The sequence below is a fragment of the Castor canadensis genome, chromosome 3, assembly GCF_047511655.1.
Source record: "Castor canadensis chromosome 3, mCasCan1.hap1v2, whole genome shotgun sequence".
Taxonomy (NCBI): Eukaryota; Metazoa; Chordata; class Mammalia; order Rodentia; family Castoridae; genus Castor; species Castor canadensis.
The window spans coordinates 68543716-68557564 of NC_133388.1; the positions used below are offsets into that span (position 1 = coordinate 68543716).

Below are 13849 nucleotides of genomic sequence, written 5' to 3' on the forward strand. Positions count from 1 at the left end.
CACTTGAGCCACTCTGCTAGTCCATGTTTTTATAAACATTTTATTTGTGGTTCTGCTCCTTGAATTTCTTTATGTGTAATGACAATAAATGAGTGTCAGCAGATGTTTAAAAATGAGGCTATACTTTTGCAATTCAAACCCTCTTGTGTTAGATATGCAAATAGATGTTCTAGGGTCCACCTTCGATCAGTAAGACAACCTTGCCTTTTGTTAAAGGAAAAAGTCATTGCTGATGAGGCTTTGACATTTTATTTTGAAATTGTTAGGATGTGGTTTGTGGCTTCTGTAATTTTTCCTCCATGAATTGTCAGCATCTAATCAAGAATTAAGGCTGTTTAGTAATGGTATCTGCACTTACGGAGGTTTCTGCATTCTCATCGTAACATTCAGCTGCACAGTGTGATGAACAGTGAGCTTAACCCGTACACGTGATTGCTTGTTTTAAAGTATTGATTGATCTAATTTTTCTAGACATTTGCCATTGCTGGATTGGGATCCGGACTAACAGAAGCCATCGTGGTTAACCCTTTTGAGGTAGTAAAAGTTGGCTTGCAAGCCAATCGGAACACATTCGCAGAGGTAACCATTTAATATTTTCCTACTGTTAAGGGAATAATAACCATTATTTCTAATACACATTAACATTATGTACCCAGTCCTTACCCACTCGTTAAGGTCAAAGTAAATTATTGTTAAGAACAGGCATACAAAAAAGTCAAGCATTTTCCACAAGGAAAGAGCTAACAAAAAAAGCATTAAGATCTGATAGACAAACATAGGTTTATACACCTTTTTTTAGAGTTTTAATGTAATCCATAATGACTTATTTTGAAATGTTTTCTGATTTTTGGCAAAACGTCTCTTTCACATGTCACTCTAAGATTTTTGCTATAAGCTATAGCAAAACCACTGAAGTGATAATATTATTTTGCTTTTTTAAAAAATGAGGTCATTTTTGAAAAATTACTTCACTCCTTTCCCCACTCTACTCACCATCCACCCCAAAAGATTCTGATAATCTGTCAAAGCAGTCCTTTGGTTAAGTGTGAAAGAGCGAGTTACTAAGCCTATATAGACGTCACCACATGGACAATGATGGGTCTTGACATTTAATCATTGATACACGGTGTTCCATGTAGATAACTTCCCCGGGTGTGTGCTGCCTTCACATCCCTCTAGCTGCCTAATAATTCTCTTTAAGCTGCCATGTCCAACTGCTCTCATTTTATTCTTTGGAATGCCAAGCAGAAGGTAAGGGGAAAACAAGAGAACTGGTACTACAGTTCCTTTCTGAGGATTTTACTTTAATTCCAAAACTGGGTAGCATGTGGTATAAATTGATTTGGAGTATCTGCTGACCTGAATTTTTCTGTAGAAAAAGTTGTCCTGCCTACTACTTAAGCAGCTGCTAATGGGTGGAGACCCCCTCACCCCCAGCCCACTTCCTGTCTGCTGATACTGACTGAGAGCTTCCTGACAGCTTCTTGGACAGGGGTAAGGGGAAGCAGGGGGCCTTACTCACCTGAAGCTGCCAAGACCTGAAGTGGGAAAGGTTGGGGAAGGGTTGGGTGTCTATACCAGATGGTACCTACTCAGATGAAGTCAATCTAAATTCAGGGAGAATTTTTTTAAGTTTCAAATGGTTGTTTCAACCTCAGAAAGGCTTGAAAATCTCTGTATAGCCCTACTTTTTATTTATGTTCTGCTAGCTTTTCTGTTCTTTCTTGATTGAAGGGAAAAGATGGTGAGAAACAGGGAGAAAAGAAATGAGGGAAAAATGCTTTTCAAATGACCTATCACTATGAGCATTTAAAATAGTTCCCATGGAATCTATCCAGGGAAAACTGGAAAATTCCCAGCTAAAAGAAAACTTTGGAGATCACCATCCAATGCCTCATTTTACTCTGGCCAGATTATCGTGGAGTGGCATTGGGCAGGGTGGTTGGAGAATAAGCAGGCTGCCTTCAGATGAAATTTTTCATCTGGGCAGCATGTGACCACAGGAAAGCAAATGGGACAGAGCACCAAGGAACACTCATAGGAATGAAAACAGTGAGCGTTTCCACAGTACCTATACTCTTGCCTAATGTTCTTTGTCTCTCTCCTGCCCCCAAGGAGGTTCCACACTGACCCAAGTAAGAGTCACAACTGTTGCATGTGCTAGCACCTTGTCTAGAGCATGAAAAAACACCATTCCAGTCCAACACAAGAACTAGCTGTGTGTGTACTGTTCCCAGTCCATTTCTACAAGTGCAGTCTGTGTAGTTTATGTATTTCAGTCATTTTTTTAACTGCTGGGATAGGAGTTTGTACAGGATCATTTCTTTTGCCAAATCCATTGAACTGGACATTGTCAGATAATTGCATAAAATAAAATCTATTAGACACATTATAAAATATTTTAATATTATTTTGACTAATCACAAAGTAGTGATCACATAAATCATACACATCAGCATTTATTCTCAGCAGCTATCAGAACTGAAGTTTTGTTTTGAAATGGTACTTTACTGGCATTAAAAATCAAATTGGAAAAGCAACTACCACTAAGTATCCACCCAGCATAAAGTAATGGGAATATGCCTATTGCAAGAAAAGAAAAGAAAAATTCTGAGGGAAGGAGATAACATGACCACAATAGAAATTTTAGATCTAGTGTTTAAAAATAACCACTGGATATTTTGCTGCTGTTTTATAGGTCTTTTGTCTTGGACCCATGTTTTATCCAACAAGGGAATACCTCTTGTTAATCTGTACCTGTGTTGGTTTAATTCAAATATTAGGTGCACTTACTCAAGTATTTGTATGTCCAAGAATAATTATTGTTTCCTTCACTCTGAGGCTTTGTAGATTGTCAAGTAAGAAAGAAAGGTAGAGAGGAAGAGGAAGAAGAAGAGAAAAAGGAAGAAAGCCATTAATTTAATATCAATTGTACTTAATGCACTCTTTTAATAAAAAAAAGCTAGATTTCTGTTTATACATGCATGTAAAGGCACAAAGAATAACCTACATTTAGAGCAGTACTGGTTGAATAGAACATGAGCCTTGTTTTCTAGTAGCTAGGTTAAAAAAAAGTAAAGAGAAACAGGTGAAATTAGTTTAACAGCATATTTTACTTTACCCAATTTATCCAAAATATTTTTCTCTAAGACTTTATCTCTCTAGATGTATTTCAGAATTTTAGAAAACTAGCAGAAAAATTGAAAAAAGGTCCGTAGATTTCTCATGAGTCCCTTGCCACTATGCATGCATGGCCTTCCTCTTTACAGACACCCCCCCACCAGAGTAGGGCACTTGTCACAATTGATGAACCCACATTGACACATCATAACCAATAAAAGTCTGTACTTTACAGCAGGATTCACTCTTGGTGTTATGCATTCTACAGGTTTGTACAAATTTGTGATATGTATTCACCAGTAAAATATCATACAGAATGGTTTCACTGCTCTAAAAATCTTCTGTGCACTGTATAATCATCCCTTCCCCCCACTTCCTCTTAATCCCTGGCACCTTCTGACCTTTTTTACTGTCTCTATGATTTTCATTTCAACATGTAATCAATATAAAAACTATATATTTTTCTATACTAATATTTTAAATCTGGTGTGTTTTTATACTTGTATCAACAAGGATGCTCAACTAGGCTATTTCAAGTGCTCAATAACCATGTATGGGTTGGGACTCCCCTATGAGACAACTCAGGGCTAAGGAACTCATACTGTACTTCTAACTGTAGTTATCTCTAAGGAGGAGACTGGAATGGGGGAGGGGAAGGTAAGGTTTTAAGGAAAGTGCTTTGGGTAGTTGAATGTTTTAACATGAAATCTATTTATGTGTTATCTATGAACACTTACTCTAGGCAAGTGCTCTACCACTGGTTTACATCACTACCCATGAACCCTTACTTTAAATAGTAATACCTACTCATTGCAGGAAATCTAAAACATATATAGAAGAGTATTTTTCAGTATATAGCCCAGAAGAAATGCTTCTAATGGCTCTGCTATGGTCAAGTCCCACCTTCAGGGAACTTCTTGTCAACTGACAGGGTGGAAATGACTTGCTAGCCCACTTTGGGACGCAACCATGCATAATTCAGGTTCCATGACTTCATTCAAAGCAAAAGGAACCCCCAATTTTTCCTGTTCTCTAATTTCAAACAAAGTTTAAGCCTTGTGAACAAATAATTGAAGAATATAGGTAATAAGAGCTGTCTAAAACAGGAAGACAGTAGGAGAAAGGACAAAGCAACCCAAGGTTTGAGAAGAGACACACACAAGCTGCCATTGTGCTTTTTGCCATTTCCTAGCAAGGTGGCCTTGAACAAGGTCCTTGCAGTGCTTTCATTTGATTGACAGTAGTGGTGGTCAGTCCATCTTCATTATAACAAAGCATTTCTGTGTAGTACTTAGAAGCAAAAGCCCTGAACAAACATCTCAGTTATTGACCATGTGATGGTCTCAAATTTCCTACCCTAACTATACCCAGTTTCCTTTTTCATTAGAGAAGAATAATAGTAACATCCATGTCAAATGGTGTAGTGAGGCTAAATGTGTGTATGTGTGTAAATCTGTCAATACAGTCTGGTGTGGAGTAATAGTTTAGTAAATGTTAGTAGTTATTATAGTGTGTTTCTGTTGGGAATTTTAATGCAAATGTTTTAACAGAGACTTGCAAATGGTAGGCACTCAACCAATAATCACTGTTTCTAAAGGTAGATTGATTTTATAGACCCTTGAGTAGAGATGGATGTATCTTGAATTGGTCCCCAATTAATATTGACTGGTCACAGTTGCCTCCACTGGTGGGAACAAAAGCAGCTTACAGAGTAGTAGTCAGTCCTCTCTCTGTCTGCTAGAGATTATTCTCAGAGGCCAGTACCATCCTTTCAGCTTGAATTTTTATTTTATTTCTTATTGTGTTTAACTGGTATGTAATTGTACAGATTTAGGATTATATTGTAATGTTTATATGTGTATATATATGCATAAATACATTTTACAATTATTCAAGCAGGGCATTTAGTCTATCCCTGATCTCATACATTTTTCACATATTTATGGTAAGATCATTCAAAATCCTCTCCTAATTATTTTGAAATATTGAATTCAATATTGTTAACTATAGTCACCCTACTGTGCAATAGAATACTCAGAACATATTCATCCTATCTAACTATGGTATGGAGGTTCCTCAAAAAATTAGAAGTAGAACTATCAATTGAGTCAGCAATTCCACTATTGGGTATAGATCCAAAGGAAATAAAATCAGTATTTCAAACAGATATCTCTACTCCCATGTTAATTGCAGCCTTATTCATAATAGCCATGATATGGAATCAACCTAAGTGTTCATCAACTAATGAATGAAACAATGTAATTATATATATTTACATGTATATAATGGAATACTATTCAATCATAAAAAAGAGTGAAATCCTATAATTTGTGGCAATATGGTTGAACCTAAAGGACATTATGCTACATGAAATAATCCAGGCACAGAAAGCCAAACACCACATTACCTTTCTCATACTCGAATCTAAAGAAAAGTGGTTACCACAGGCTGAGGAGTGTAAGGAAAGAGGGAAAGTGGGATTGTTGGTGAGCCTGGATTATTTTTATCAATGCTTAAGGACTGGCACACTGTTTATAGGACTATCAACAAGGTCTTTAAATTCAAATGCAGGCCCACTATCATAAACAGTAGTAGCTGGCTGTTGGCTGTAAATATAGCAGCAAAAGTTAGAGGTGAAGTTAAAAACTTCACCACTTGGGAAAAATTTTGTTATCATTAAGATATTCTATAAATAGTTATATAGCATTAACATGGATTCCTAGCCAAGTATTCTTAGCCATGCCCACATGGAAGGTTATGAACTGCTCTCATTTTCAACTTTTCTAGTCAATTGCAGCTACTAATTGTGGTGGACTATAAATGTGTGGGTTGCATGCAGAATGGCCAGGTGACTTGTCAGCACCTTTAAGAAAGGCAGAGTGGGTTCTCCCTAGAGCTTATTTTGCTAGAAAATAACTCCAGTCCTGCCAATTGTGAACTTTTCAGGCAGCACATCTAAGTTCAGCCTCTCTACCATCATGTCTTGGATATGAAACACCATGGAGTCCACCCCAGGTTATATTGAAATTTCCTATTTCTTCAGCCTGAGGTGGTGAGTCAATGTGATCTTTCAACCATGAAATTTCCCAAGAGCTGACCACAGTAGAAAGGAGCTCGGCATTGGAAGACAGCCTAAGACCACAGCAGTTGGTATTACCCTTACTATTCCACTTAGCCTCCTCTAGGCAGTGGTAGGTGATAAAGATGAACCCATGGATAGCCATAGTCCTGGCTGCATGAAACATGGTCTAGAAGGAGGTGTGGGATGTGGGTAGACTTCTCCTTGGCCATGTTCGGAAGGCATCTCTGGCAGAGGGCCAGAAGGGGACCCTCTGAAGCATGAGGTCCTGGGCAACGACCTGCTAGCTAAGGTCCAAGTGCAGTACTGTCTGAGAGCAGAGACTCCTTCTGTTATGTTCTTGGCAGCTGAGTGGAGGGAACTCCCATCCTGGAGCCCCCCAGTACAATGCCTGTCAGGCCTCCTCAGGCATGGCAGGTACTGTCTTCTCTGTGGTCTAGGTTAATTCTCCAGCCAGTAACAAGTATATTACCCACAAAATGTGCTTCCCACTCAACCTAGCCATAAACTACTCCAAAAATGTAAAGAAAATTGTGGTGACTTTGGTTCTTGGTACTGTCCTCATCTCCTTTCAAATTACATATACAATATGTCAGTAGTGTGCTTGTCATGCCTCCACTTTTTTAATTGCCATATATCAGTTAAAGACTATGATCCCTGCCAAACTTCCTCCAATTCCAATCCAGAACCTTGGCCAACATCTTAAAATTCACAGGAAGTAAAGAAAACCGGTCTCTAATTTAAATATGCTTGCCATTCTGTGGGGAGAAAAGTAATCACAACTTTGTCATGCTCTGGTTTGGTTCAGTGGATGTAAAAACATGTTCAGATAAAATCAAGATAGACCCACATTTCCCCCCGTCCTTCAAACTAAACCCAAGCAAAGACTTATTCTGGTTTGTAATCTCTTTGGTTTAGGACTAAGCTTACCTAAGGATTTCTCTATTGAAGATGGTTTACACGTTCAGTCTTGCCAAAAGTGTGACTTTGTAGCTTATTATCCTTATAGGATCTTTCTCCTTTCTAAAGGGATGCATTGTTTTTTATCAATCTATATATTTATAAGAACTAGAAGCCCCTATCAATTTGCTAAGCCAAGTGTGTTTCACCAGCATGCTCTCTGCTAGCCTGGAAAATGTGAATTTCTCCCCAAGAGCAAAATCTTGTATGAATTGTTTCCCAGTTTTCCTCTCCACTTTGAAATCTACTTCAAAGTTATTATTTGGCTAAAGGGTTATTTTCCTTCCCAAGAGATCTATAGGATTTGCCTCTGATGTGTGGCTGGGACACAGGTTTTCCTTCTACTCTGTCATTTCTGTCTACATTGCACATGAACATAATCATTCTCACCTCCAAATAGTAAACTAAACCTTTACAAAATTGCAAAAGCCTGTTTTCCTTCTATTTAGTCTTTAAAGATGTTCAACCCAGAAAGGAATAATTAGTCCTCTACCAACTTGCTCTATAATTGTAATTTTAAGGATTTGATAAGCAGATAGTAAATGGTTAATTGATGGTAAAATCTCCAAGGATAGGAATTTTTTTAAAAATCAGTTCAGGTTTTGCTTCTGGTTTTAGATAACACCACTAAATATAGTTCTGTACACTTTATCCTGGGAGCTTAATAATCTAATGGGGACCAATTAGATTATACATGATACCAACAAAGCTTAGTGTCTACTTTCTGCATAGACAACCAACAAATGCTTAACTAAACTTAATTGTATTATGTGTAGTCAACATAAAGTAAGTAGAAGGGCTATATCTTGTGATCATCTCTTTGAAGAAAGAAAGTGAGAAGCTGAGTTCTATAGAGGCTCTATTTACATGTAGTATGAGACGCCAGCTTTAAGAGTATGTCAACATTTATGATGATGTACTTAGTTAAGTTCACATTTTTCCTGCATTACCATGTGAAACACTGCCTGGCAACTGTTCAGTACCTAAATTGTCTCTTTCCAGTCTATGATGCTTGTGGGCAGAAAAGAGAATTACACATATGAATCCATTCCTATAGTTATCTTTCAGTAATACCTACAGGAGCAGCCAACTTGACTCTCTATTATCATTTACAGAAAATAGACTTCAGTCTTCTGTTCAACTGTGCCAGGAACCCTAGATTTTTGCTTTTTAGAATCAAGACTTTGAAGTAATGATAATAGCTACCATTTACAGAACATTGACCATACGCCAGAATCTGCAAAATGCCTCACGTGTTTTTCCCTTTATTAGATTTTTAAAAAAACTTCTTATATAATTTCACAAATTACTAAAGTAATATACACTTTTTCACAAATCAAATAATATAGAATTTTATGAAAAAGAGATAATTAGGGACTTCTGCCAATACTTCCCTTTAATCTCATCCCGCTGGTCACCATATGAATCCTTCCATTTTCCCCAATGCTCTCACTCATTTGATATTTCAAATCCTCCCATTATCTCTATAAGGCTGGTGACTTTATCCCCATTTTATAAGCAGGGAAGTAAAAACCAATGATGTTAGTAGTTATAAGGAATTACAACATGGAAGTCTCTTTCTCATCAACCATATTGCTTTCATTGGGATTAAGAAACCTTGATGTTTGAGAAGTTCAAGGGAAAATCAAAAGAAAGTTTCTGGAACCATAAGGAAGCAAAGGCTCCTTCCTTATTGCCATTCTCCTTTCAACAGCATCACCTTCTCCTTCCTGCTCCTCCAATAATGCAGGGACACAGTAGTGTCAGTGTCCCTTCAACTAGGGGGCCCTATCCTCCTTCAGGGTGATTTTTGGGCAGCAATTTAGTGTTGGCCTAGCTTTATGACTCAACATCTGGGAGAGTTTGTTGACAACAAATTATTCTCAATTCACAGATTGCTTAAAAACAGACCTGGTTATCCAAAGTAAACTCTAGATCAATATAATTATATTTGGGATTATGTTTCTGTTCATAAACATTCCCTATTAGAAAAAACTATCATGGTGAATTAATGAACTATCGAAGGTCAAAAAAAAAGCATAAATGGAGACTTTGAAGCCTTATTCCTCTCCTTTCACTTACATTTTATTCTCAAATAAAAAGATTTTCTTTTTCAAATTTATGAAAATGCTTCAAGACCTCATTTGAGTAATGAAAAGTATAGGTGATTTTCTATCTCCTGAACAGCCAGCATATTTTCCTGTATGAATGTAGCAACTGGGTCTCCCTTTAACAAAGCAGTATTTTTCTGAAGGTCCACACGTGGACACTCAATCCATTGTGTAAAGGTCTCATCTGGTTTGCTTTCCAGCCACGTGATGAAATCCAGTGCAACACCCTTCTCCCTTGGCTCTAAAATGCATCAAAATTCACCTTGCATAGGAAGTAGATAAAGGAACGCATGTGGAGCGTGCTGTCCTTTGACATGGTGTGCCTAGAGCTCGTCTTTGCCCTTAGAGATGGAGGAAATCCAGACACATCCCAATAGCCTATGCTATTGGCCACACTTTGAGAGCTATTTACCCAGGGAACAATGCCTGCTGCCTAAAACCTCTGTCTGTGATCTCATAAGCTAATCAGAGCCAGCTATGATCAGTAGTTGGATGGAAAGACTCCAGAAAAAATAGCTCAGTCTGTCATAAGTCATCTCAGTGATTTGTTGGTAGTACCTGACTCTCACTCAGAGTAAGGAGTCAGTGCCCCAGAGTGGTGCCTGGGAGCATTGTTTAGGCAAAGAATCTTTTCTTTTTCTCACATCTTTTTATTTATTAACAAATTTTGTGTATGTTTGAGATTTACAACATGTTATTGAATATATAGAGGTAGTAAAATGGCTACTGTAGTGTCACAGATTTACATATCTATGTAACTATTTCACATAGTTGCTTTTTTGTGTCACAAGGAGATTAATAAATCTCCTAATACAATTTTATTAACTGTGGTGCTGGACATAGATCTGTAGACAGTTTCATCCTACATATCTGCTACTGTGTATCTTTTGACCTCCTTCTCTCATATCTTCCCTCATCCCCCCTGTCCTGGTAACAATGGCTTTATTCTCTTTATATTTGACTTTTTTTTTTAAGATTTCATATATAAGTGAGATCATGCAGTATTTTTCTTTCTGAGTTCGGTTTATTTCACATAGGATCTTCTCTTTTAATTAAGCCTCTTGAAGACTTTTTAAACAGAAGTTTGACTATATTCCATAAGTATGGTGGAATATTCTCATGGATGCACACAAAACTTATCAGAATATTGCTCCAAATAAAAGCTAAAGCAAGAAATATTTGTTGGGTTTCCAGAATGAGCACAGTACCATGCTAGACATTTAGCTAAGTAAGTGACACCTATAGGCATTCGAAATATACATGATTGAGCATGGAGTTTCTAACAATAGCATTTGGCAATAGCTGAAATCAGACTTAAAGAAGACTCTGAATCTTTTCAAATTACTTCAAGAATTTCAAATGGACACACTGCTAGCAGGTCCTAGTCAACTGAAGATTTCTATAAACCAAGATTGACAGCAATAAGATATCACAGTATTAGCTACACCCCAATCCATTTACAGTTCTGTATAGTCAGAGAAAGGCACATCTAGGAAAGTCAGAATGCAACTTGGCCTACAATTGGTAACTAAATATGAAAATTGGAGTGAATCTAAATATAACAAGGAAACTGAACTGATAGGTTACCTGCTGGGTTGGATAATATTGGAATCATTTGGCTGGTGATGCTAATCGGTCACCATTTTGTTTTGAAATGGAAGCCCAGTAATCAAATAAGTTTAGTAAAATTTCATGTGTTTATAGAGATCTAGTCAAAATAATTCTATATTTTCCTATTTAAGCATCCTAGTGGAAGTCATGTTTTGCCTTTCTAATTGAATATTTGCTTGTATGTTTGTGATACAACATTTCTGAATGAAGGAAAAAAAAACACTATCATACTTCTGATTTCTGTAGGTATTAGAGTTCCTGTTTGTCTCTATGTTATCCCAAGGCCCCAATTTGTCAAAAAAAAAAAATATGTTTGTACTATTGTGTATCTGTTACCTGAATCAGTAGAATTATCAAACTCTGAAAATCTTATCACCTATGGATAAAAAGAAAAACACTGGTTTAGATGAAGAATTCTGATGAAAGCCATTCATCAGCAACTCTAGGAAAATTGCTTAGCTATCTTTGGCTTCTTCACACACATACTCCCGCCAACCCAAAATGAGGATATACAGTACCTGCTACCTACCTTACAGGGTTGTTGTGAGAAGCAATCCAATCTGTTAGAATGGCTGAAGATAACATCACCAGCTTAAGAGTCCACGAGTCTCAGTTTGAGCTCTGGCACTACCACTTACTCTGTTATCTTCAACAAGTAACTTAACTTTTAAGCCTTAGTTTCTTCATCTGTCAAATGGGGATAATGATAATACTTATCTCATACACTCATTGAAAGGATTATATAATAAAATATATGTAAAGCACCAGGCATCTAAGAAAAGAGTAAGATTGGTGAGCACTTGTTGTGTTCCAGGTATCTGATAACATGGAAGAAAGTGTTCATAGGCTAGAGAGCCACGTAGTAAAAGCCAAACCTGTGAGCTTCACCATTCCCAATCTCCACTCCCATGTGGCCTTGCTTCCTGTGGGCCAAGCAGAGAGTTCTTACCAAGGATGCTAATTTTGAGGGATAGGGAAGAGGCCAATTTACATGATCTACTGCTCTAGAGGAGCTCATTCTGGGGTAAGGCACTATGCCTGGAAGGAGAGCTGAGGCTCAGGAGTTGGACTTGGTTGGGGCTCAGAGGAAGCAGGGCTGTTATCTTGCATTGTGTATACACTTTGGAAGAACTTCATCACAAGAGTCCAGGACTCTGAGCCAGAGGAATGAGAAGGAAGAAGCTCCTTACCCATGTCCTTCCCCTCCCTCAAGTCAGCTCCACCTTTTGATTGCTACTGCCTTCAACTAACAAAGAAATTATATATTATTTTATTATTACAACTATTCTTAAAATTCTCAGCATAATTGCCATTGTTATTAACAAATAAGTGAAGTGGAAATAAATCAGAGAGGATAAAATGCTTGCCATATTTAGCAAGTAGTATGGCCGAGGCTCAAACCTAGAGCTGTCTGTCTCCAAGCTCCTGTTTCCAATTACTATGTTGCTCTCTGACTTAATTATTGACAACTAGAGCTCATATTCAACAAAGCATGAGTTTAAAACCCATGAGTCACACTTTCTTGTACCCACCCAGCACCCACGCCAGTGAAAATCAGAGAATAACAATCAGTACATGCCATATGAATATTTGTTGACTCTAAGACCTCTTTTCAAGATGATGAGAAAGATGCTATCCAAATCCATTTAGCTTACTCATGCCAATTCTGTTAGTTTAACAAACTATGATTTTTAAATAATAGAAGCCTATCTAGCCATTTTTTGAGGAAGCCACTGAGATCTGCACTTTCCCAAGTGCCAGTGGTTCCTCCATTTCTTTAGAGCCCTGATGGCCTCTGTCCCTCCTGCTCACAGGACATGATATGAGTGAGGACAGAAAGAAAGCTTAGGTTAAGGTGCATGGAGCACCTGCATTGCTGGGTCTGGGCCTGGGCAGCCTCACCTCACACTGTTCTTCCCGGCCCCAGGAAAGCTGTCTTCTTTTCTTCCCTTGCCTCTAGGCTGCCTTCCTCAGAGCAACAAAGTAAGGCCTAGACAGTTTCCTCGGTCCTTCTGGGATCTTTCCAACTGATATGAGCTTGTGCTCACTCTTGAAACCTAAAATTAATAACATAGGTTGATAATCCACATGGAAACACAAATGAAAATGTGCCATGTTGTAGAACTGAGTGAACTTTAACCTTGTGAGAATTTCTTCATTATTATTTCAAGATACATTCTCACATGGTATTTTTACATTACAAAGAAAGGTTTTCTTAAGATTAATGTAATTCAGGGTTGGAGGTGTGGCTCAAGTAATAGGAGCAGCTGACTAGCAAGTACAAAGCCCTGAGTTCAAAGTCCCATACTGCCAAAAAAATAGAGTAATATAAGTTATTGTAATTAATCCTCTGAAATAAAAAGATGAAGTTGAGTATAGAATTATAGCTAATTGGAGTTTTTAAATCAGTTATCAGTAAAAACTGTAGGATTTATTATAGAAGCAAGTTAATTTAAATGTACTATGTTAATTGCGTAACTCTAGCAAGTTGGATGAAAAGCCTTCATTGGATTTGCTCTTTTCTGTCCTGCTAATGTAGCCTGAATTGCACATGATAAGAAAACACCTTGAGTCTGAAAACACATCAGATTGCTGTGACCTCACCAGCAGCCTGCTCCAGTAAAATACCAAACAAATGTCACATCAGTGCTTGCCTCATGGGAAAAAAAAAATTAAACACTGAATATTTTCCCATATTTACTATTCAGTCAGAATATGAAAGGGAAAGATATCTTTTGTGTTCTGTTTCCAAAAAGAAGCAATCTAAAAAAAGAAAAAAACCTATGTGCATGTTTGTAATTGTATTAAATGAATTGTAAACCTTGGAGCAAACTGCACGGAGCCTTTTCTGAAGGCAGCAGCCAGTTGCATTCTAGGTATTCCAGCTTTGGGTAATCAATCAGAGGGCTAGAAAAGAATAAATTAAATGCAACCTGGTAGTCCCACACCATTGATGGATAAAGTATCA

At 37.5% G+C, this 13849-nt stretch overlaps 1 protein-coding gene across 7 annotated transcripts in view; it reads left to right on the plus strand.

Annotated features, from left to right (window-relative positions):
* The window catches only part of Slc25a21 (solute carrier family 25 member 21), a 468932-nt gene that overhangs the window by 422310 nt on the left and 32773 nt on the right, over positions 1-13849 (plus strand). For 6 of the 7 annotated variants that reach the window (XM_074068136.1, XM_074068135.1, XM_074068138.1 and 3 more), the window contains one exon: positions 472-579. The exons of the other annotated variant lie outside the window; for it this stretch is intronic. In XM_074068136.1, the coding sequence (XP_073924237.1) occupies positions 472-579 (108 nt within the window). The remainder of the gene's footprint in view (positions 1-471; positions 580-13849) is intronic. 7 annotated transcript variants of the gene reach the window in all.